The following is a 25,098-nucleotide window of genomic DNA, read 5'->3' as shown; positions in this document are numbered from 1 at the left end:
TCTCTGCCTCACCGCCGCCACGCCCGCCGCCCGCCCCGCGCTCTGGCTCGCCACCCGCGCCTCCCCACCGTCACCCGCGCCCACGCCTCACCTCCGCCCGGCCGCCCGCCCGCCGCGCCCCACGCGCCCGGCACGCCGCCGCCGGCGAGCCGACCGCCACCCGCCCCCGACGCGCCCGGCAAGCCGTCACCGGCCGCCCGCCCACGCGCCCGGCACGCCGCCGTCGGCCGACCGTCGCCCACCCCACGCGCCAAGCCATAAAGGTTTATTGATTTTATTAAATTTATGTTTGTTTATTTTCATATTATATATTGTCATATGTTATTTAATTTATTAAATTTATGTGTGTTTATTGTTATATTATGTGTTTTTATTAAATTTATACTACATGTTTATTGAATTTAGTGAGTTGATACTACGTGTTTATATTATGTGTTTATAATGAATTTCGTGTGTTTATTGAATTTAGTATGTGTGTTTATTAAATTTATACTACATGTTTATTGAATTTAGGGAGTTTATACTATGTGTGTCAATTAGATATATTTGTGGATGTCGGTCATCGTGCTGCTAGTTTTATTTGCAGGTTTTGTAAACATCCCCATCCCCGTATAGGGGAGGTGCTGCCGAATTTTTTGTTGATAAACTTGAGTTATTTTTTGCAGATGTCTTAATGTTATATTAAACTATAGTCGGTTATATATGATATAGGATGGAGGACCATGAGTGGATGTACACGGGCCGTAGAGGAAGGAACGATGTCACCACTGAATGGATTAGAAAGACCGATGATTTCGTGGAACGGGCATATGGCGAAGCTGCTAAGGGAGCGAGTCTAGTCCCCTGCCCGTGCAGCAAATGTGCCAACCGGAAAAGAAAACCAAAGAAGGCAATGGTAGAACATATTTGGAAGAATGTATTTATGCCGGGCTATACTCGGTGGATATTTCATGGTGAAGCGCATCGTACGAGAGAGGAGGTGCTGAGACAACGTGTCGAGGATTATGACGCGGATGCGGGGGTAGCGGATATGTTGAACGACTATCAGGAGGCACAGTACACGGGAGGATGTATGGATGACGAGCCAGAGCCGACTGCAAAGGCATTCTACGACATGTTCGATGCGGCACAGAAGCCCCTTCACGGCTAGACAAAGGTTTCTCAACTGGATGCCATTGGGCGTATAATGGCGTTCAAGTCGCAGTACAGCATGAGTAGAGACGCATTCGATGGCTTGTTGACGATTATTGGGAGCCTGCTTCCGAATGATCACGTTCTGCCAAAGAGTATGTACGAGGCACAGAAACTCCTTCGCGCACTCAAGATGACGTATCACCAGATTCATGCTTGTCCGAAGGGCTGCGTGCTATTTAGGAAAGAATACGCGGAGGCAAAGTACTGTCCCAAGTGTACATCGTCTAGGTTCATGGAGGTAGACTCTGGTGATGGACAGAAGAGGCAGCTCGACATCCCCTTGACAATCCTACGGCACCTTTCGTTCATACTGAGGATCTAGCGTCTGTACATGACAGAGGAATCCGCGAAACAGATGACATGGCACAAAAATGGAAAACGATACAATCCTGACAAGATGGTGCACGCATCTGATGGTGAAGCATGGAAACACTTTGATGCCATTCACCGTGAGAAAGCCGAAGAGGCTCGTAATGTACGTGTTGCGTTGGCCACAGATGGGTTCAATCCCTATGGAATGAGCGCTGCCCCGTACACATGTTGGCCTGTGTTTGTTATCCCAATCAATCTTCCCCCTGGTGTGTGCTTTCAAAGGCAGAATATATTCGTGTCGTTGATAATTCCCGGACACCCGGGGAATAAAATGGGCGTGTACATGGAGCCTTTGATCGATGAATTGGTACGTGCCTGGGAGGAAGGGGTATGGACGTATGACCGAGCTACGAAGACAAACTTCAGAATGCATGTTTGGTACCAGTACTCAATGCATGACTTACCGGCCTATGGGCTATTCTGTGCCTGGTGTTTTCATGGTAAGTTCCCATGCCCAGTTTGCAAGGAAGCTCTTAGGTTCATTTGGTTGAAAAAGGGTGGCAAATATTCGTCCTTCGATAAACATCAACAATTTCTTCCTGCTGACCATCCATTCTGCCTAGACATCAAGAACTTTACGAAAGGTGTTGTAGTGACAGACCGCCCACCTGCAACGATGACTGGTGCCGAAATTCGTCAACAGATAAATGGGCTCGTGGCCAATACAGAAGGTGGTTTTGTGGGATATGGTGAGCAGCATATGTGGACACATAAGTCTGGCTTGACTCGGCTCCCCTATTATGACGACCTGCTCCTTCCACACAACATTGACGTGATGCACACTGAAAAGAATGTTGTCGAGGCACTGTGGGCAACAATTATGGACATTCCTGATAAGTCAAAGGATAATGTGAAGGCAAGAGTGGATCTGGCAGCGTTATGTGATAGACCAAAACTAGAGATGAAGCCGCCAAGTGGCGGAAAGACGTGGAGAAGGCCTAAGGCCGATTTCGTCCTAAGCAGGGCCCAGAGGAAGGAAGTACTTCAGTGGATCAAGATGTTGATGTTCCCTGATGGGTATGCAGCTAACCTGAGTAGGGGGTGAACTTATCTACTATGCGAGTCTTAGGGATGAAGAGTCATGACTTCCACATATGGATTGAACGGATTCTTCCTGCGATGGTTCGAGGCTATGTCCCTGAGCATGTCTGGCTAGCGCTTTCAGAGTTGAGCTATTTCTTCCGTCAGCTTTGTGCAAAAGAATTATCTCGGACCGTGGTTGCAGACTTGGAAAGATTGGCACCTGTGTTACTGTGTAAGCTTGAGAAGATGTTTCCACCCGGCTTCTTCAATCCAATGCAGCATTTGATTCTTCATCTCCCCTATGAGGCACGAATGGGGGGGCGTGCAGGGACGTTGGTGCTATGCAATCGAGAGATGTCTAAAGACTATTCGAAAGAAATGTAGAAATAAATGCAAAATCGAGGCTTCCATTGCAGAGGCATACATTCTAGAGGAGGTATCAAACTTCACAACAACTTATTATGGTGACAAACTGTCGAGCGTGCATAATCCACCCCCTCGTTACAATGATGGTGACAATGAATCGAACCTTAGCATATTTCGAGGCCAACTCGGAAGCGCAAGTGGCTCGACCACCAAGACCCTGACACATGAAGAGTGGCGGCATATCATGCTATACGTATTGACCAACCTTGAAGAGGTGACGCCATACATGGAACAATTTCTTCATGAATTCTGGCGTCGATCAAGGGACCCCACTCCACAGGAATATGACACTCTTCTTAGAAAGGGTGCGAGAAATGGGTTGCCCGATTTCATTTCCTGGTTCAAACGTAAGGTACGTGCTTAGTTTGTAAAAGAGATACGTCCTTGAACTCAATTTAGCGTCTTTTAACTTGCGAATACTTGCAGGGCCAAAGAGATTCGTCTGAGTGCCGAGTTGAGACAAGTAGCCAACGACTTTGCTTATAGGGTCAAGAAATATTCTGGGTATGACGTCAATGGATACCGTTTTCGCACAACAAACTACGACAAAAGTCGGCCCAATCGGAAAACAACGTGTTCTGGAGTCTTTACGCCCGGCCTTGACAATGTCGATTATTTTGGACGAATCGAAGAAATATATGAGCTCAATTTTTATGGTTCCAAACCTCTTACTCCAGTGATATTCAAATGTCATTGGTTTGACCCTCAAGTGATGAGACAGACACATTCTAATCTTGGGATAGTCGAAATTCGACATGATTCCACCTTAGCAGGAGACGATGTCTATATCGTGGCCCAACAGGCCACACAAGTGTATTATCTCCCATATGTGTGCCAAACGAAAGAACATCTTAAGGGTTGGGATGTTGTGTATAAGGTACCGCCGCACGGGAGGTTACCTGTTCCTAACGATGAAGATTACAACTTAGATCCGGACACATATGATGGAGAGTTCTTCCAAGAAGATGGGCTAGAAGGGCGATTTGAGATAGACTTAACTGAAGCTATCGGAATGGACGTAGATATTGAAATGGTCGTTGATGAGGAGGATGATGAGGTGCAAAATGATAATGACTTAGTAATCCTTGAAGGCAATGACATTAATGACGAACTTGCGTCTTCCGATGGTGTTGAGATTGAAATGCTTGATAGTGATGATGAGAGTTATGATCCGGCTAACCCTGACACATATGAAGATTATTTTTAATCGATGTAATGTTGTATGACTTTTTATTTCGCACCTATTTTTAAATACATCTTTTTATATGTGCTTATTTGTTTACTCTTAATTGCAGGTTGTTGGACAAATATGGTGGGCGGTTTCCTGAGGATGAGGAGGGGGAGGAGGAGTAGGACGACGGACGATGCAGAGCAGGTCGAGGCACAGCAGGTGGCGCAGCAGGACGACCTTGTCCAGCAGCAGGCGGAGCCTCAGGTCGACGACGACCAGCAGCAGGACGATGACGACCAGCAGCATGACGCCTCAGGTTCTGGCGGCTCAAGTTCGAGGAGCATCTACCTGCGAGGCCCCGCGAGTCTCCCTCCGCGTCCCATACTTCGGGACAGGCGACCGCTGATTCGGCCGGATGGGGAGAGGTATGTAACTTTATGTTCTTCATTCTATTATGTGTTCAAAATCATAATATAAACTAATACTTTTTATTTATCACTTGGACAGGTCTTGGACGGTTCTGGATTATGCTGGGGGTCATCGTCGCCCCCCCATGGCATCCTCGGCCTGTTGTGCAGGGAACACTTCCTTGGACTGGTGGAGTACGCCGGAGTGACGGGCCCAACTTTCACCTTCGACCACTATGCCATCGCCCCCGATGCAGTAGACCGGGACGACCAGGAATTCGCAAACAAGGCAGAGCGGGTGAAGCAAGAGCTGTGGGTAAGTCTTAGTATAATGTAAAATATGTCGCATTCGTTGCAAATTCTTGAAATAATGTACGGATATATCGTTTTTGTATGCAGGATTTCTTCAGATGCGATGCTAGATACGAGGCTAGGGCAGATGTGGTGGCCACCACGAGCTGTAAGAAGCTCGTCGTGGACATGTACTATGAGGCCCGAATCCAGGCCATCGTCACCTACCATGGCTCCATCCTTAGGGAGAGGGTGAACAAGCAGCAAGCTCGAACCATGTCGTTGACCAGGGACCAGTACCTGCAGGTAAAGTCATGCATGTTTGGTTCCAGCACTCCATGCATGAATTTTATTTTATCTTTTGATATGCACTTTACGTGTTTACTTTGTAGGTGATTCCACATTGGTGCGCCGCACATCCTCTGTGCTGGGAGCAGATGGTGGATAGGTGGTGTTCGACTGAGTGGGACGAGGCGCACTCAGCTAGCCGGGAACGGTGTTTGATGATGCAAGGCCCCTCCCACCACCAAGGCAGCCGGAGCCTGGGCCAATATGCAGAAGCATGGGTACGCCCTCTTTTTTATTTAGATATATAGCACTGAATTAGATATTATTTCTAACTATCTCGTTGGTTTTCTTTGCAGTCGGCGTCACATGGTGGCCGGCCTTGCTCCACCTTCTCGGCCTATGCTATGGCTCATAAGGGTAAGACAACGTCTGACGTCACCTACAACCCGGATGACGAGCCCGAGGCCTACACCAACCCCACCGTCTACAGCCGCCTCCATGACTATACCGCCATGGCCCAGACTATGATCCGAGCACCGAGCCGATCGACCCTGATGTGCTCATGAGGGTCAGAGGAGGCAAGAGACATGGGCGGTACTAGATTGCCGACGGGGCAATCGACTCGTCCTCCACTCCCACTCTGTCTCAGGTGAGAGCAAGGAGCACGGGCTCGAGTCCAGCCATACGACCTCGGCACGACAGCTCACAGCATCGCATACAACAACTCGAGGTTAGTGCTTCAGTAACTCGTCCTTCCTTGAGTTATATACCTTCTCTTTGAGTTACTATAATGTTGGCTTGTAATATTACGGACCCAACTAGAAGAAGAGAGGAGGGAATGTCACGAGATGGAGGCAAGGATGATGGCGGAGCGGGAGGCGGAGCGGGAGGCGGAGCGCCGGGCAGATCATCAGAGGATGGCGGAGATGTTTCAGTACATGCAGAGCCTTGGCGCCGCACAGGGCATCGCTCCTCCACCTCCATTGTTCCCTCCAGTTGACCCTGCTCTCTTCCACACTCCTGTGAGTATCAAAATTGTAGTTAGATGTTTGTAATGCATCTGGTATAACACATGCAATCTCTTCTCTGTGCAGGGCCAATCTGGGGCAGCATCCAGCAACCCTCCGGAAGGGTTCAGCCCAACGCAGCCCCGGTCAAACCACCCACCTCCATGAGTTTATGTTGAATACTTATGTCTGTGTGTTTGAAGACTTTAAAACTTGTGTCTTAGGTGGCAAAGAACCTGACATGAGGACCCTCCCTGACGGGTTCTTTACCGAGTGTCTTAGGTGGCACTCGGCAAAGATGGATCCTTTGCCGAGTGTTGCCGGCAAACACTCGGCAAAGATAACTACTTTGCCGAGTGTCCCCAGGGACACTCGGCAAAGTGAAAGGGAAATGTGCCCTTGGGCCATTTCTATAAGATTTTGGTGATTAAGTGCCCAACACATTAAGGGAATGAGTATATGCCAAAGGGTGGACAAAGTGCAAATCAATACAAAGGTATGATTCTAGACTTAGTACATTGGTTTTTGTGTACTAACATATTTGTCTAAGTGCTAGAATCAGAGAAAAGACAATTGGAAAAGACTTGGCTCGAGCAGCCAAGACTCTATCAGTATGGGTGCACCGGACTGTCCGGTGGTGCACCGGACAGTGTCCGGTGCGCCAGGCTGGCTCTGGTGAAAAGGTCGCTCTCGGGAATTCGTCGGCGACGTACGGCTAAAATTCACCGGATTGTCCGGTGTGCACCGGACTGTCCGGTGAGCCAACGGTCGGCTGTGCCAACGGTCGGCCGCGCAATCCGCGCGTGACGCGTGGCCGAGCCAACGGTCAGAAGGGGGCACCGGACTGTCCGATGTGCACCGGACAGCGTCCAGTGCGCCAATGGCTCCAAATCTTTAACGATCGGCTGCGCCAGAATAGAAAAGAAATCAGCACCGGACAGTGTTCGGTGGTGCACCGGACTATCCGGTGCGCTAGTCGACAGAAGGCAAGAATTGCCTTCCTGGAATGCTCTCAACGGCTCCTAGCTGCCTTAGGGCTATAAAAGGGACCCCTAGGCGCATGGAGGATGACACCAAGCACACTTTGAGCATTCTTGATCATCCTCACTCTGACTTTGCGCACTCGTTTGACATTCTTAGTGATTTGAGCTCCGTTCTAGTGGTGAACTTTGTGATACTCATTTGAGCTCAATTCTTGGCTGTGTGTGTGCGTATTTGCTGTGGATTTGAGTGTGTTGCTTCCCTCCCTTACTCTAGTGCTTTCATTTTGATTCTTATTGTAAGGGTGAGAGACTCCAAGTTGTGGAGATTCCTCACAAGCGGGAAAGAGTAAAGAAAGAAGAACACTGTGGTATTCAAGTTGATCATTGGATCACTTGAGAGGGGTTGAGTGCAACCCTCATTCGTTGGGACGCCACAACGTGGAGTAGGCAAGTTTTGTACTTGGCCGAACCACGGGATAAATCCTCGTGTCTCTTGCGCTTGTTCTCACTGTGTCTATTGTATTTCACAAGAAATCTCCTATAACCACTTGATTTCATTGTGCTAACTCTTAATCAAGTTTTGTGGCCTTAAGTGTTAAGTTTTTACAGGATTACCTATTCACCCACCCTCTAGGTGCTCTCAATTGGTATCGGAGCCGTTCTCTTCAAGAAAGGGACTAATCGCCCGAAGAGATGGATCCTAAGGGAAAGGGGATGGTGGTCAACGACAATGAGAAGGAGTCCATCTTCAACGAGCCAAGGGACGACAAAGTCAATGACTCTGGCTCGAGTCAAAAGAAGAAAGATGGGAAGAAGAAGAGGCGCATCAGGAAGGTTGTCTACTATGACAGCGACGAATCTTCCTCTTCTCAAAAGGACGATGAATACGAGGAGAAAAAGAAAACGGTTAACTCGAACTTTTCTTTTGATTACACTCGTATTCCGCATAATTCCAATGCGCATTTGCTTTCTATTCCACTTGGTAAACCTCCTCACTTTGATCGAGAGGACTACGGATTTTGGAGTCACAAAATGCGTAGTCATTTGTTCTCTCTTCATCCAAGTATATGGGAGATAGTAGAAAACGGAATGCAATTTGATAGTTCGGATAATTCTATGTTTATCAGTGAACAAATCCATAAGAATGCACAAGCTACTACTGTTCTTTTAGCCTCCTTGTGCAGGGAAGAATACAATAAGGTGAGCGGCCTGGACAATGCCAAGCAGATCTGGGACACCCTCAAGATCTCACATGAGGGAAACGACGTCACCATGCTCACCAAGATGGAGTTGGTGGAAGGTGAACTAGGAAGGTTTGCGATGATCAGGGGGGAGGAGCCAACCCAAACGTACAACAGGCTCAAGACCCTCGTCAACAAAATAAGGAGCTATGGAAGCACGCGATGGACAGACCATGACGTCGTCCGACTTATGCTAAGGTCCTTCACCATCCTTGATCCTCATCTTGTTAACTCTATTCGTGAGAATCCTAGGTACATCAAGATGACGCCCGAAGAAATACTTGGGAAGTTTGTGAGCGGGCGAATGATGATCAAGGAGGCAAGATATGTTGATGAGGCGCTAAATGGCCCAATCTACGAGCCTCAAACCGTTGCTCTCAAAGCAACAAGTAGTAGGGAGACGCTACCTAGCAAGGTGGCGCAAGTTGAGGCGGTCGGGCTTAATGATGAAGAAATGGCCCTCATCATCAAGCGTTTCAAGACGGTGCTCAAAGGTCGCAAGGAGCATCCCAACAAGAGCATGACGAAGGGAAAGCGCTCCTGCTTCAAGTGTGGTAAGGATGGTCACTTCATTGCTAATTGTCCCGATAATGATAGTGACCAGGATCAAGAAAAAAAGAGGGAAAAGAAGAAGACCTACAAGAAGGCTAAGGGCGAGGCACACCTTGGCAAGGAGTGGAACTCGGATTGTTCATCATCCGACTCCGACGACGAAGGACTCGCCGCCTCGGCCTTCAACAAATCGTCCCTCTTCCCCAACGAGCATCACACATGCCTAATGGCAAAGGAGAAGAAGGTAAGTACTCGAAATAATACTACGTATGCTTCTTCAAATGATGATGAATCTAGTGATGATGAAATAGACTATGCATGTTTATTCAAAGGATTAGATAGAACTGAAATTGATAAGATCAATGAATTGATTGATGCTTTGAATGAGAAGAATAGACTTTTAGAAAAGCAAGAAGATCTTTTATATGAAGAGCATGATAAATTTGTAAGTGCGCAAAATTCTCTTGCTTTAGAAGTTAAAAGAAATGAAATGCTTTCATGTGAATTGTCTACATGTCATGAATCCATTTCTAGCTTAAAGAGTATCAATGATGACTTGAATGCTAAGTTAGAAATAGCTAATAAATCAACCTCTTGTGTAGACCATGTTGTGATTTGCAATAGGTGTAAAGATTTTAATGTTGATGCTTGTAGTGAACACCTAGTTTCTATTTCTAAATTAAATGATGAAGTGACTAGTCTTAATGCTCAACTTAAGACTAGCAAAAGTGAATTCGATAAACTAAAATTTGCAAGGGATGCCTACACTATTGGTAGACACCCCTCAATTAAGGATGGGCTTGGCTTCAAGAGAGAAGTCAAGAACTTAACAAGCCAAAGGACTTCCACTTTCACAAAGGAGAAAGGGAAGGCCCCTATGGCTAATAGTGCTCAAAAGAATCATGCATTTATTTATGATAGGAAATTTTCTAGAAATGTTCATCATGATAGGAGTTGTAATGCTTATGATTCAAATGCAATGTTTGCTTCAAGTTCTTCCTATGTGCATGGTAGAGATATGCCTAGGAAAAATGTCATTCATCATATGCCTAGGAGAAATGTTGCTCAGGTTCCTAGGAAAATAGTTAATGAACCTTCTACAATTTATCATGCTTGCAATGCTTCCTTTGCAATTTGTAGAAAGGATAAGAAGGTGATTGCTAGGAAATTAGGGGCAAAATGCAAGGGAGATAAAATTTGCATTTGGGTCCCTAAGATCATTGTTACTAACCTTGTAGGACCCAACAAGAGTTGGGTACCTAAGACCCAAGCCTAAATTTGCCTTGCAGGTTTATGCATCCGGGGGCTCAAGCTGGATTATCGACAGCGGATGCACAAACCACATGACGGGGGAGAAGAAGATGTTCACCTCCTACGTCAAGAACAAAGATTCCCAAGATTCAATCATATTCGGTGATGGGAACCAAGGCAAGGTTAAAGGACTAGGAAAGATTGCTATTTCATCCGAGCACTCCATTTCTAATGTGTTTTTAGTTGAGTCGCTCGGGTATAACTTGTTGTCCGTTAGTCAACTTTGTAATATGGGTTATAATTGCTTATTCACAAATGTAGATGTGTCTGTCTTTAGAAGAAGTGATGGTTCATTAGCTTTTAAGGGTGTACTAGACGACAAACTTTATCTAGTTGATTTTTGCAAAAGAGGAGGTCGGTCTAGATGCATGCTTAATTGCTAAGACTAGCATGGGCTGGCTGTGGCATCACCGTTTAGCACATGTGGGGATGAAGAACCTTCACAAACTTCTAAAGGGAGAACATGTGTTAGGTCTAACAAATGTGACTTTCGAAAAAGATAGACCTTGTGCAGCTTGTCAAGCAGGAAAACAAGTGGGAAATGCTCATCACAGCAAGAACATGATGACTACGTCAAGACCTTTGGAGTTACTTCATATGGACCTCTTCGGACCCGTCGCCTACCTAAGCATAGGAGGAAGTAAGTATGGTCTTGTTATAGTTGATGATTTTCCCGCTTCACTTGGGTATTCTTTTTGCAGGATAAATCTGAAACCCAAGGGACCCTCAAGCGCTTTATAAGGAGAGCTCAAAATGAGTTTGAGCTCAAGGTGAAAAAGATAAGGAGCAACAATGGGTCCGAGTTCAAGAATCTTCAAGTGGAGGAGTTCCTTGAGGAGGAAGGAATCAAGCACGAGTTCTCCGCTCTCTACACACCACAGCAAAATGGTGTGGTAGAGAGGAAGAACAGGACACTCATTGACATGGCGAGGACGATGCTTGGAGAGTTCAAGACGCCCGAGAGGTTTTGGTCGGAAGCCGTGAACACGGCTTGCCACGCCATAAACCGGGTCTACCTTCATCGCCTCCTCAAGAAGACTTCATATGAGCTACTAACCGGTAACAAACCCAATGTGTCATACTTTCGTGCTTTTGGGAGAAAATGTTATATTCTAGTGAAGAAAGGTAGAAATTCTAAGTTTGCTCCCAAAGCTGTAGAAGGGTTTTTGTTAGGTTATGACTCAAATACAAAGGTGTATAGGGTCTTCAACAAATCATCGGGTTTGGTTGAAGTCTCTAGCGACGTTGTATTTGATGAGACTAATGGCTCTCCAAGAGAGCAAGTTGTTGATCTTGATGATATAGATGAAGAAGATGTTCCAACGGCCGCCATACGTACCATGGCAATTGGAGATGTGCGACCACAGGAACAAACAGAGCAAGATCAACCTTCTTCCTTAACAATAGTGCAACCCCCAACTCAAGATGATGAAAAGGTTCATCAAGAAGAGGCGTGTGATCAAGGGGGAGCACAAGATGATCATGTTATGGAGGAAGAAGCACCTCAAGCCCCTCCAACTCAAGTTCGAGCGACGATTCAAAGGAATCATCCCGTCGACCAGATATTGGGTGATATTAGCAAGGGAGTAGCTACTCTCTCTAGACTAGTTAATTTTTGTGAGCATTACTCTTTTGTCTCTTCTATTGAGCCTTTCAGGGTAGAAGAGGCCTTGCTAGATCCGGACTGGGTGTTGTCCATGCAGGAAGAGCTCAACAATTTCAAGAGAAATGAAGTTTGGACACTGGTGCCACGTCCCAAGCAAAACGTTGTGGGAACCAAGTGGGTGTTCCGCAACAAACAAGACGAGCACGGAGTGGTGACAAGGAACAAGGCTAGACTTGTGGCAAAAGGTTATGCCCAAGTCGCAGGTTTGGACTTTGAGGAGACTTTTGCTCCTATGGCTAGGCTAGAGTCAATTCGCATATTGTTAGCCTATGCCGCTCACCATTCTTTCAGGTTGTTCCAAATGGACGTGAAGAACGCTTTCCTCAATGGGCCAATCAAGGAGGAGGTGTACGTGGAGCAACCCCCTGGCTTTGAGGATGAACGGTACCCCGACCACGTGTGTAAGCTCTCTAAGGCGCTCTATGGACTTAAGCAAGCCCCAAGAGCATGGTATAAATGCCTTAGAGACTTTTTAATTGCTAATGCTTTCAAAGTTGGGAAAGCCGATCCGACTTTATTCACTAAGACTGGTGATGGTGACTTATTTGTGTGCCAAATTTATGTCGATGACATAATATTTGGTTCTACTAACCAAAAGTCTTGTGAAGAGTTTAGCAGGGTGATGACTCAAAAGTTTGAAATGTCAATGATGGGCGAGTTGAACTACTTCCTTGGGTTCCAAGTGAAGCAACTCAAGGATGGCACCTTCATCTCTCAAACGAAGTACACGCAAGACTTGATCAAGCGGTTTGGGATGAAGGACGCCAAGCCCGCAAAGACTCCAATGGGAACTGACGGACACGTCGACCTCAACAAAGGAGGTAAGTCCGTTGATCAAAAAGCATACCGGTCTATGATAGGTTCCTTGCTTTACTTATGTGCTAGTAGACCGGATATTATGCTTAGTGTATGCATGTGTGCTAGATTTCAATCTGATCCAAGGGAATGTCACCTAGTGGTCGTGAAGCGAATTCTTAGATATTTAGTTGCTACGCCTTGCTTCGGGATCTGGTATCCAAAGGGGTCTACCTTTGACTTAATTGGATATTCAGACTCCGATTATGCTGGATGCAAGGTCGATAGGAAGAGTACATCAGGGACGTGCCAATTCTTAGGAAGGTCCCTGGTGTCTTGGAGTTCTAAGAAACAAACTTCCGTTGCCCTATCCACCGCTGAGGCCGAGTATGTTGCCGTAGGTCAGTGTTGCGCACAACTACTTTGGATGAGGCAAACCCTCAGGGACTTTGGCTACAATCTGAGCAAAGTCCCACTCCTATGTGATAATGAGAGTGCATCCGCATGGCGGATAATCTTGTTGAACACAGCCGCACTAAGCACATAGACATCTGGCATCACTTTTTGAGAGACCACCAGCAAAAGGGAGATATCGAAGTGTTTTATGTTAGCACCGAGAACCAGCTAGCCGATATCTTTACCAAGCCTCTAGATGAGAAGACCTTTTGCAGGCTGCGTAGTGAGCTAAATGTCTTAGATTCGCGGAACTTGGATTGATTTATAGCATACATGTGTTTTATGCCTTGATCATGTTCCTTATGCATTCTGTTGTTTATTTATGGTGCTCAAGTTGTACAAACACTCCCCGGACCTCAAAAGTCCATGTGTGAGTGATGCACATATTTAGGGGGAGATGTGCTACAACTTGACCCTTTGAGACTAACCGTGTGCTTGAGTTTACTTGATTTAGTCTCAAAGGTGGATTGAAAGGAAAAGGTGAACTTGGACTATGCAAGACTTCCACTGCACTCCGATGAGAGGGTAACTCACTCCAAGTTCATCTCCATATTCTTATTGCCTTTTTACTCTTATTTGAAGATTTTGGTAAGGCAATGGGGTTTAAGGGCCAAAAATGATCCCGTTTTGGTGCTTGATGCCAAAGGGGGAGAAGTTAAGGGCCAAAGCAACAAATGGATCAGCTACCACTTGAGAATTTTGAAAATAGTAGAGTTAGGACTTTTGATTTGCCAAAATTCTAAATGTCTCTTTTTGTCAAAAGTTGGTCTCTTGTGGGGGGAATGTTTGATTATGGGAAATAGGGGGAGTTTTTGAATCAGTGATCAATTTCTCTTGGAATATCTTTCTCTATGCCTCAACAAGTGAATTTGACCTAGAGATAGGAAATTGTGTTTGATTTGCAAAAACAAACCTAGTGGTGGCAAAGAATGATCCAAATATGCCAAATTTGAATCAAAATAAATTTGTGTTCTCATTTGCATTGATGTTGCACTTCTTTTAGTTGCTTTTTGTTGTGTTGGCATAAATCACCAAAAAAGGGGGAGATTGAAAGGGAAATGTGCCCTTGGGCCATTTCTATAAGATTTTGGTGATTAAGTGCCCAACACATTAAGGGAATGAGTATATGCCAAAGGGTGGAAAAAGTGCAAATCAATACAAAGGTATGATTCTAGAGTTAGTACATTGGTTTTTGTGTACTAACATATTTGTCTAAGTGCTAGAATCAGAGAAAAGACAATTGGAAAAGACTTGGCTCGAGCAGCCAAGACTCTGCTCAGTCTGGGTGCACCGGACAGTGTCCGGTGCGCCAGGCTGGCTCTGGTGAAAAGGCCGCTCTCGGGAATTCGTCGGCGGCGTACGGCTAAAATTCACCGGACTGTCCGGTGTGCACCGGACTGTCCGGTGTGCACCGGACTGTCCGGTGAGCCAACGGTCGGCCGCGCAATCCGCGCGTGACGCGTGGCCGAGCCAACGGTCAGAAGGGGGCACCAGACTGTCCGGTGCGCCAATGGCTCCAAATCTTCAACGGTCGGCTGCGCCAGAATAGGAAAGAAATCCGCACCGGACTGTCCGGTGGTGCACCGGACTGTCCGGTGCGCCAGTCGACAGAAGGCAAGAATTGCCTTCCTGGAATGCTCTCAACGGGTCCTAGCTGCCTTGTGGCTATAAAAGGGACCCCTAGGCGCATGGAGGATGACACCAAGCACACTTTGAGCATTCTTGATCATTCTCACTCTGACTTTGCGCACTCGTTTGACATTCTTAGTGATTTGAGCTCCGTTCTAGTGGTGAACTTTGTGATACTCATTTGAGCTCAATTCTTGGTTGTGTGTGTGCGTATTTGCTGTGGATTTGAGTGTGTTGCTTCCCTCCCTTACTCTAGTGCTTTCACTTTGATTCTTATTGTAAGGGTGAGAGACTCCAAGTTGTGGAGATTCCTCACAAGCGGGAAAGAGTAAAGAAAGAAGAACACCGTGGTATTCAAGTTAATCATTGGATCACTTGAGAGGGGTTGAGTGCAACCCTCGTCCGTTGGGACGCCACAACGTGGAGTAGGCAAGTTTTGTACTTGGCCGAACCACGGGATAAATCCCCGTGTCTCTTGCGCTTGTTCTCACTGTGTCTATTGTATTTCACAAGAGATCTCCTATAACCACTTGATTTCATTGTGCTAACTCTTAATCAAGTTTTGTGGCCTTAAGTGTTAAGTTTTTACAGGATCACCTATTCACCCCCCCTCTAGGTGCTCTCACAAAGCCGTCGTCTCCGTCACCCGGCGCCGTAACAGCAGCTTTTCTTTGCCGAGTGCTCTCTGGCACTCTTTGCCGAGTGCCCGAGAAAAAACACTCGACAAAGAAGGCCTTACCGATGCACTGTGTGTCGAGCCTTCTTTGCCGAGTGCGACACTCGGCAAAGGCTTTGCCGAGTATTTTTGCGGCTTTTGCCGAGTGCTTCGGGCACTCGGCAAAGCCTGCGAATCCGGTAGTGCTAGTACTAGTGATTGAAGGGATATAAGTGTACACATGCTTACAGTGGGATTGTCGACACTAGAATAGCGCAAAAGTAGATGAAGCAGATCGACAAGAACCCCTGTGTCGGTGTAGAGGAAGCAGGCAAACAGAGATTCAATGCTATGGAACAGAGGAACACTGTGTCTTTGTAGAGGAACAACGAAGACACTCATTTCTATAGTTAGACCGTGCTCATCATAGCGTGTATATAATCGTGCAAAACATCGTTTCGTACTGTAGATTGTGCTGTTTATAGATTATAGTTTAAAGTGGGAAGTTAAATATGAGGTGGGATAGGAAGGCTGCTGGAAACAACCTTGCAACGGTTCTTTGTAGTGTCCAAACTCCAAAAATGTGAAGGCGACTGTTGACTTCAATGCTATGGAACGGGAGCACTAGAAGTCGGGAAACTACACACATACTACAGTATTCGATTGCACAATCCGATAATGAAACTAATTCGTTGGAAGCCTCAGAACTACACATTATAAACTACTACTCAGTAACACATTTGGAACTCAATGTTTGCCATTAGACAACGCTTGCATTGCACAGGGTCGCAGTCACCAGATGCGCTTGTGGTCTAGTGCGAAGTAAAGGGAGCCAATTCAAAGTCCACCCTGCGCCGGCGGGCTAGGAGACTGACCGGCGTTGCTTGTGTAGTGCTCACCTTGTCGAGTGTATGGGCTGGGCCGCTGGGGCAACAGTGTAAGCGCTTGGGCTTCTTTGAACAGCATGTTCAACACGAGGTCTATCTTATTCTTGTTCTGAATTATCGTTGGAGTCCAATTCATTTCATAGAACTTTATAACTAGACTGTCTTATGTTCTCTGAATACTTCAGATCATTTGAAGTAAGTTAACTGGTGCAAGTACTCAGGTGTTTGAAAACTACGCTGCACCTGGCCGGTCGCGCGATCCCCTCGCCGCCGGCGCCGTGGCACCGGTTTGGCCAATCGGTCCATGACTCCATGCGAATGCGAAGCATCACGTCACGCGGCATCGGCCAATGCATGTGGATGTGGCGCATGGCGAACCCACGGTCGGATCGGATGCAAACAGTAATGGATGTCAAAAGCACCAGCGACCACCGGCATGATAGCCATACCAGTTTTTTCCACAAACAATACCTCTCACTCTCAACAGCGTTTTCGGAAACCACAAGGCATCTTTACGCCAGCTAGGCAGCTAGGCCCCTTTTGTTTCAAACCTAGCACGTGTTCATTGTATTGTTCAGTAACTTTCGTAACGTTGGAACTCAAATGTCCTACAAAAATGGGCTTCAGGAATTTCCACAAGTCCACACGTCACAGGAAACACTCAAACACACCGATGATGTCCATTGTCCTGTCTGATTCCACAATGCAAAACTGATTCGGCGATGACAAAATCTAGCAAAGCCCACCAACACATTCTAAAATTCCCTGAGTTTTACACATTCAGGTAAGAAGGCGGATCGTAATGGCAGAACATGCGCCCTAAAGAATACGCTGAGTTTGTGGACAAAATTCGTGAGTGGAGGGGAGACAGGACAGGACACAGGAGCATCATGGGGGGGGGGGGGGAGCAAATATACTGGAGGTTTCATGATGTCCGGTATAACACGTGTGCCCCAAACCGCTCCTCGTGTACACGATGGGTCCCAGACCCTATATCTTAACAGTGTGGCCCTTTGCTTAATTACTTTGCCTTCTTGACGAGTGTTGCCGTGCGGAACTTGGCATCGTCCTTGATGAAGCTCCACAAGAGACAGGTGAGCGGAATGGTGCTTGCGTGCCACAGCGAATGGGCGTCGGCGTAACCCATGTATGGAGGGAAGTCGTAGAGTTCAAGTAGCATGGCGAGTGCTCCTCCGAAAACAACTGTCCAGACCTTCAGCCGCGACGGATGCCGGCTTACACCAGCCCAGACTGCCCACGTCAGAAGTTGAACCGCGGCCATCACCACACAAACTTTCATGTTCCACCCTGGTAAAAAGATTCGTCAGATAATCATGAGTAGCAAGCCTAAATATGTCTGCACAGGTAAACATGTTTGTGTGAACCAAAACGGAAGAAAACCATTGCTAAATCGCTAATGAGAACGCTCCGTGATGGTTTCTGGTAACAGGTATACATAAAGAAGGCATATATGGCTGTTGTAGTACAAAGACATGGTAAAATGAGATTGCACCAGACCAGACTGCTAAAACTGTTAAAAGTTAAGCAATTGATATACAAGTCAGCTTGCTCTTCCTATAGTGATGGCAAGTGTTTAGCAACAGGTGAGAAGATATTTTACCATAGTCAAGCTCATAGAAGTTAAGATACAAGATGTGCGTCGTAACGAATGCCAAAATAGGGGCTGCAAACATCACCCTGCTAGCCTCATCCTTGACATTGAAAGCCCTTAGCAACGAAAGGATCAACGAGTAGCCAAGCAGGGCCACAGCTGAAGAATAGTCCAATTTCTCAGTCAAGTCAATGTCTCTACAGAATAAGAATGGTGGATTAGATATCACGGATCACAGTAACATCTCCAAATTCCAGAACGTATTGAAGGCTCTGAGCAGGTTCATACCGAGTATGGAAAATAGAGCTCCAGAACCATGCGTTCATTGATAAGATTGCATAGATATGCCACAAGCTAGTATATTCATAGTAAGTTCTCTTGGCCTGGGGTCTAAGAGGCAATTGGTAATTCACTAGAAGAAAAAATGAAAGCCAGCCAGTGAAGTGCATCAGTAGGTTGACAGCAGAAAGTGCAGCTGAAAGGGGTTCCTGATGGAGCATGTCAGATTTAGTTGAGATGTTGCCGAGAACTAAATGATGGAAATAGTTGTTTCACACTAAGCATACCTGGAACACAGAAACGCGTAAGAACGGCCACTTTCCATGATATTTAACGGGGCTCAGACCAAGTGCCTGCCGTTCCCCTTCTCTCCGCGTCATGCAAAAGTAGCGACAGTCTGTCATACAGTTCAGTTCTTTCCACTGGATATAAATTTGCTCCTGGTTATACCAAGAGCCTCCAACAGAAGTGTTGTCCTCTTTGAACTGACAATGGCTGATCACGTTCTCCCCAATAATCCCTGTAGTTTGACACTCCCTCACACAAGTTCTGAAGGTTGGTCAGAAAAATAAAGATTTTCATAAGCTCTTAATAGTAGTAAGGCGAAGTAATTCATAAAGCAAAGGCATTGAATAAGATGGACAAATAATGTGGCAATTCAGTGCATGTGCTACTTATGGCAAATGGAAAAATCTATTCAGCTAGTGTTTCATGAAATCAAATAATGTAAATGTTACTAACAATCACTTTCAAATTCCAAGAGTGATATTGGTATTTGATATTTACAAAATGAAAGGAGCCTACAGGAAATGAATACCGCAAACATAGAGTATAACCACAACAGGCAAAGGGTTATAATACCTTTAGGCATACCTTACAATATGCCTGCCCCACAACATATGACATATATCTTCTTAGAGAAACTAAATCTGGAGATTGTAAGAATATAACATTGACCAAAGTTTTCAAAATTCTTGGTCACAAGCATTGCGCCTTAGGTCACAGGCATGTTTGGTCTTGAGCCCCAATTAATCCTTCCAAGATTTGGTCATGACCAAGACTAGCCATATCTACGATTTTGGCAACGGAGGGCTGTTTGCATTGTAATCATGCCTGCCAAAAGTACCTTGAATATATATGACATGTGGGCCCAATATATCATTACATCTTGTGTCAAAACATAATCGACATGGACCTTGATTTGTATATCTAATGACAGGACATGTGGAGGCTGAAATGCTGAATCCAAACAAGCCCTAGATAGCCAAAAGGTTCCAAAGTCCATGCAACCAGTTCAGAGATGCCACTTCACCCAGAACCTTTTGTTGGCGGTGCCAGTTCTTCGATGAGACATTTGCTCACCCCGATCCCCAAATTTATCTGCGCTCAGTAGTGAAAATACATTGGCACAGCTAAATTTTTTAGGGCCATGCTAACTTTTGGAAGCGAAATAAAGCTAACCATTTCTGTTAGCATTACAAAAAGGGAAACCCTTTTGGCTCAACAGGGCAGGAAACCAAGCATACCCTAAATCCTCCCTTCAGGCAACTAGCCTCTACCACCCTGACTCAATGCTTATGCGGTATGTTGCTTATATATGTTGTTTACATGATTTTTAGAAATAGATCTACTTATTTTTATGAAATCAAATAATATACGCCATCGACATTATAAATTTAAGAAAAGTGAACATGATGCTACCATTGCACATTGGGATAAGCTTCAGATAGAACAGCTCTGTTCTTTACAAATTTACATAACGATTAATCTAGTTAAATTCTTTTCTCGAACATGAATCTGGTGAAATTCATCAGAAAAACTAGGAACAGAATAGGTGTGATTCATAAGTTGTCTTTTGGACTTTGAGCAGAACATATGACGAAAGCATGAGAGATGAATAGGTGCGAAAATTACAATTTAGCTACGAAATACTAGATATACAAAATATGCCACAAAGCATGTTATTAACCTCTAACTCTGATCTGGAAAGTGCTATGCTGGTAACAAAATACTAGAATGGAGTGGACAACAGCGCCCTTAAAAAAACCGAAGCAGTTAGAATTTCGAAGTCATGCTAATGAGCCATCACCACGCATGTAGGGTCTGTTTGGATTGAACCCTGAGGACAATGCTTTTGGCCCGTAGCATCCCTGATTCCCTCGTGGTTGTGTAACATGTTTGGTTTCTCACACCCATTCTCACAGTTCAGGGCAACTGTTAATTGCTGTTGATTCACCTCATTAAATTCTCAATAATGCTATCACATATCTCACTTCGCCTTGTAAATGCCTTTCTTTTTTCTTCTTTTAGTTCAATGCACAGGAAAGTGAATACGTACACATGATGCTCTATGATGGGCGAAATGTTCTAAAATAATTATTTATCTATTTTTGGAAATCATATTTACCATTCCTGCACATCAAAGCTAACAAAAAATTGAGCTAGTAATATTTTAATTTTATACCATTACATAGGTACAACTTAATTCAATCTCAAGCTCAAGTACCAACCAAAAAAAGGTACAACCTGTTAGAGTGTGTGTTCTTATATGTATCCGTAGACGGGCTGGCACCACTGTTGGGCTGCCAACCCATTAGTCTTATGGTTTATCCTGGGTCTCTATATATATGTAATCACTTCATATCCAATACAACTAGGGTTTCCAACATGGTATCAGAGGGCTAGGTTTTCCCTCTTCTCCACCCCTAGCCGCCAGCCCCCTGGGAGGCTATTCCATCCCTGGGGGGGTCCCTTCCTTGCCTGCTCGGACCCCCAGCGCGGACGCGCCGACCTCTTCTTCTTCCTTGACGCTGGCCTTGCCCCTACACCTCCCAAGCGCCGGCATGGAGCTCGGCCAGGCTCCCTACTCCTCCCTAGGGACGACAGGGCCGCCGCTGCCGGTCTGCATGGCCTCGCGCGCCGCCGACCTCTGCTTCCGTCGCTGGCGTATCCGCCCGGACCCACGTCGCCGCTGTGGACGCGCCGCCTGGAACAGCGCTGCTGCGGTCGCCGTTGGGCGCCAACAGGAAAGCCCCCACCGGTGCCGTCACAGGCCAGATCTGGCGCCTCCGCCACCGGCTCAAGCCCAGCACCCTCCCCCTGTGGAGTCTTCCCCAGCCCCACCCCCTCTCCAGCTCCCTACGCGAGCCCCCTAGTGCTCCATGACCCCTCCTTGCACGAGCCCCCTCGGGACAACGTCGACCGACCTACGCCCCGTCGCGGCTCCCTTCACCTTCGGCGGCACAAGTGCTGCCAACCCCACTCTTCCGGTGTCGCTATCGTCCTCCTAGCGCCGACCCTTCTTCCAACGCGTGTGGCGGCCTCTCCTTCAGCCAGCGCTGCCTCCACAGCGCCACCGCCGGCCATCTCCTAACCCTTCAGCAGCGCCCCGCGTCTCTCCTTCAACGTCGGCGTCAAACCAATCCTGCCAAGCCCAGTACAGGCCACTGCCCGGTTGGACCCGCCCCATTTCCCTCCCCATTCTTCGTCGCCGCCACAGTTGGATCCGTTGCTGTCACGGCTTTCTTGGCCAGATCCACTGCTGCCGCAACCTTCCCGTCTGGATCTGTCGTCCCTTTGGCCGGATCGCCGTCTTCATGGCTAGATCCGACGCTGTCGTGGTCTTCCAAGGCCGGATCTAGCGATACCCCTTCTATTCAACCGCAGGCACGACCATCCTGACCGACGCAGATGTGTGTGCTGCCGCTGGCCTCCCTGGCAAGGCCCCTCGACGACCGGATGATAGAAGAAGCAAGAAGGTCCCCGGTCTGCTGCTGCTCTTCTTTTATTGTGTCGCCCCGCCGACTGTTGACGCTCGAACGTCTACCCCTCGAAGAACGAGGCTGCACACCACCTCGACTTCAGCTACCTCGGCATCCAGGGGCTATCATCTGCATGGAGTGCACATCGGCCTCTGCTCCAGCCGCAACACTTGCACCCTCACAGCACTGCGACTGTGAGGGATTTCAACCCGTCGGCTCCTACCTTCGGCTTATGCTCCAGTCTCATCGTTTGCGGTGCTGCCGTTGCGATTACGAGGGGAGGGTAGAGTGTGTGTTTCCTATATGTATCCGTAGCCGGGTTGGCACCACTGTTGGGCTCCCGACCCATTAGGGTTAGGGTTTATCCTGGGTCTCTATATATATGTAAATATGTAATCACTTCCTATCCAATACAACTAGGGCTTCCCTTCCATCACAACCTGGCCCAGCAAAACTCATCAAAGGTTCAGGCTTCCTTCGTGCAGTGTTTTTATCAGGCACAATGCTCAAGCCTCAAAAGCCTAGTAATGTAATGGACACAATATACAAGTCATAGGGTCAAATTCAATAAATTCAAAACTTATTGCATTCTCACAAATAGTACTCCCTCTGTCCGAAATTGTAAGTTGCTTTGGCTTTTCTAGGTACACTAGATATATGCCTGTGTACTGCACCATGGCCATAAACCTCAGTAATTGGATGCGGACGTGAGATCTGGTTTTCGTATCGAAATTGGGTAGGACGACAACACATGAGCTGTGAATGAAGGATGATTCATATCGAACACGGACACATGAGCAAGGATCAAGATTTGGTGTCACCAAGAGATGACGTCAGAGTCTTTTTAGGTGTAGAGATAGCAAGTTTAGTTCATAATATGTCATCAAATCCAAATAAGACATAATTAACCAAATTCTTATTTCCAAGTTGATGTTGTAATGTTTGCTAGGATCCTAGAACCAACTCGTTGTTACAAAATTACACACCAGGCAATCAAGTTGTTCTAGTAAAGCTCATGCCTTATTGCTTCACATCTCGTCTCATAAGACACTGATACATGTTCCACTTGGCATAGAAAGCAAGTGTTAACTTAATCAAATGACCGTTTGCCGCAGAGATTCAGCTGTGCGCGTGTGATCTATTTTGAGGGACCCTATTTCAAATTGATATATTACTATGCAGCAAACTAGCTAGCATGGGAGTAGTCATCAGCCACATTCAAACGGTAACACACTAACACATCATTATCTTTACATGTCATAAACAGACCATAGATGTTATGTCCTGTCCAAGATTTACCGGATTAACAATAACAACAGTGGGACTATGAAATCGGAAATCCTCCTACAAGAATCTAGATCAAGCAGGGTTTTGCTTCATGTCTTGAGCAACAGAAAATAATCGGTGCATAACTAATTAGTACTGCTGGAGACAAGTAGAGATTGAGGAGAGACACACAGAGATGCAGCTCACCTGTAACGCGGATCAACATCCCCGAGGCTGGCCTCGACGGAGCCGAGCACCAAACCAAACGCAAGAAGGGAAGCCAACGGAACCGCCCAGACGCTTCGACCCATCGCAGCGGACGCGGCCAGGGTCCTGTGAAATCCTAGTGAAATCAGGAAGAATACCCAGGAGGCCAGGACATATAGCGGACGGAGCAAAAGTAAGCAAATCAGGGTGCTTACTGGAAATGGCAACCCAGATCTCCACCTCTACGGCTCCACGGAGCACAATGGTTACACAATAATAGTACGAACAAAATGGATTGCGCAGGCAGGACCGGTGGCCAGCTTCCCGCGGAGCAAGGGGGCAATTGAGCGGCAAAGAAGGAAAGAGGGAATTCAATGTCGGTCGACCTCCACTCCGCGCGCCGGCCGGCCAAGGAAAGGGGAGCAGGACGAGGGAGAATCAGGATGGATCATGGATGACCTCCTGAGTACCTGACCACCAGCTCAAGAGATAGCCCCAGCTCTGCCCCCGAGTCCCGACGAGGCGGCGCGCAGCCGCTGACTGCTCACTGCTGACCAGGCGACCAGGGGTGCGAGATCGCCTGCTCGACTGTACGTGGGCTGGGCCGCCGGAGTAGACTGGCTGTGACAACGATGGGGCCCCGCCGTCTCGTTTCAGCCTAGTCCAAACCTCCTTCAACCGGGAAAAGAATCCATAAACTGCTACATGGAACGACCATAAACTGCTACATGAATTGATAAACGGAATAATGGTTAGAAATAAAAACTACAGCTCTCTCGAAGCAAGATGCACAAGGTTATCCCTGTAGTGATTTCATTTAACCTTTATCTTCATTAGATATCCCATCATATTAACAAGTATGATGACACGAAGATTCATAAGGAGAGAGAGAAAGAGAGTTTATAGAAGGTGATAGAGTTTTTTATATGAAACTTATGATGTATAGTTTTATAGACAAAAAAATGATGTGACGTTTTTGAAACGGTTCAATAAAAGTCTGCACCAATGGGAAGAATAGTATAATAGAGACAAGTAATTTATTATAAGTTAAATTGTAAAAGTCAAATTATTCAATAAATGTTTTCTAGTATTTTTTTAAAAAAAATATGTAGCACTAAAGTTTGCCCATTTCGTTGACGTTTTTTATCCAAACATCAATGATCTCTATATCGCGCTCTCGAAGAATGAGATCTTGGGGACCTCTCTGCGAGGAGCCAGACGATTCGTGATAGGTCACCAGACGATCCGCGGTTGAACACCAGTTCGTCCGTCGTGGAGCAGATAACTACACTCTTCTTTGTAGGTACACGGACCGTCTGCATGTAGACGGCGGACCGTTCGGGATGGCGCAGAGGGCTTCATGTATAACCTAGATCTCGCCTTCCAATAGAGACCCTATAGAAGAGGAACAGTTTCCCATAGGTCATTACGATAACCATGCAAGAGTTAAGAACTCCAGCCTAAATTAATCTAATCGCGGACTGTTCGGGCTACTCTTACAGACTGACCGGGCCACAACGTCGGATTGTCCGATCGTCCATGTGCCAAATTCCTTCCTTTATATTCTCATCCGCTCTCGGGTTACGATGTCCTATGCGCCACCCTGCGGTTGGACCGTT

The 25,098-nt window shown here is 46.5% G+C and overlaps 1 protein-coding gene across 2 annotated transcripts; it reads right to left on the bottom strand.

The window, feature by feature from the left end:
- Positions 1-16,988: 16,988 nt before the first annotated feature.
- LOC100274102 (Per1-like family protein) lies at positions 16,989-24,174 on the bottom strand. 2 transcript variants are annotated; one of them, XM_008669360.3, is made up of 6 exons: positions 23,695-24,174; positions 23,480-23,615; positions 18,533-18,794; positions 18,255-18,454; positions 17,976-18,163; positions 16,989-17,662 (listed from the first exon to the last, which is right to left on the bottom strand). In XM_008669360.3, exons 2-6 carry the CDS (start codon positions 23,581-23,583, stop codon positions 17,376-17,378), a joined length of 1,041 nt encoding a protein of 346 aa, XP_008667582.1. In that variant the 5' UTR covers positions 23,584-23,615; positions 23,695-24,174; the 3' UTR covers positions 16,989-17,375.
- Positions 24,175-25,098: the final 924 nt, after the last annotated feature.

This window comes from Zea mays, chromosome 2, assembly GCF_902167145.1.
Source record: "Zea mays cultivar B73 chromosome 2, Zm-B73-REFERENCE-NAM-5.0, whole genome shotgun sequence".
Classification (NCBI taxonomy): Eukaryota; Viridiplantae; Streptophyta; class Magnoliopsida; order Poales; family Poaceae; genus Zea; species Zea mays.
The sequence above is the reverse complement of the archived record's forward strand: the minus strand, read 5'-3'. Positions and strand labels throughout refer to the sequence as shown.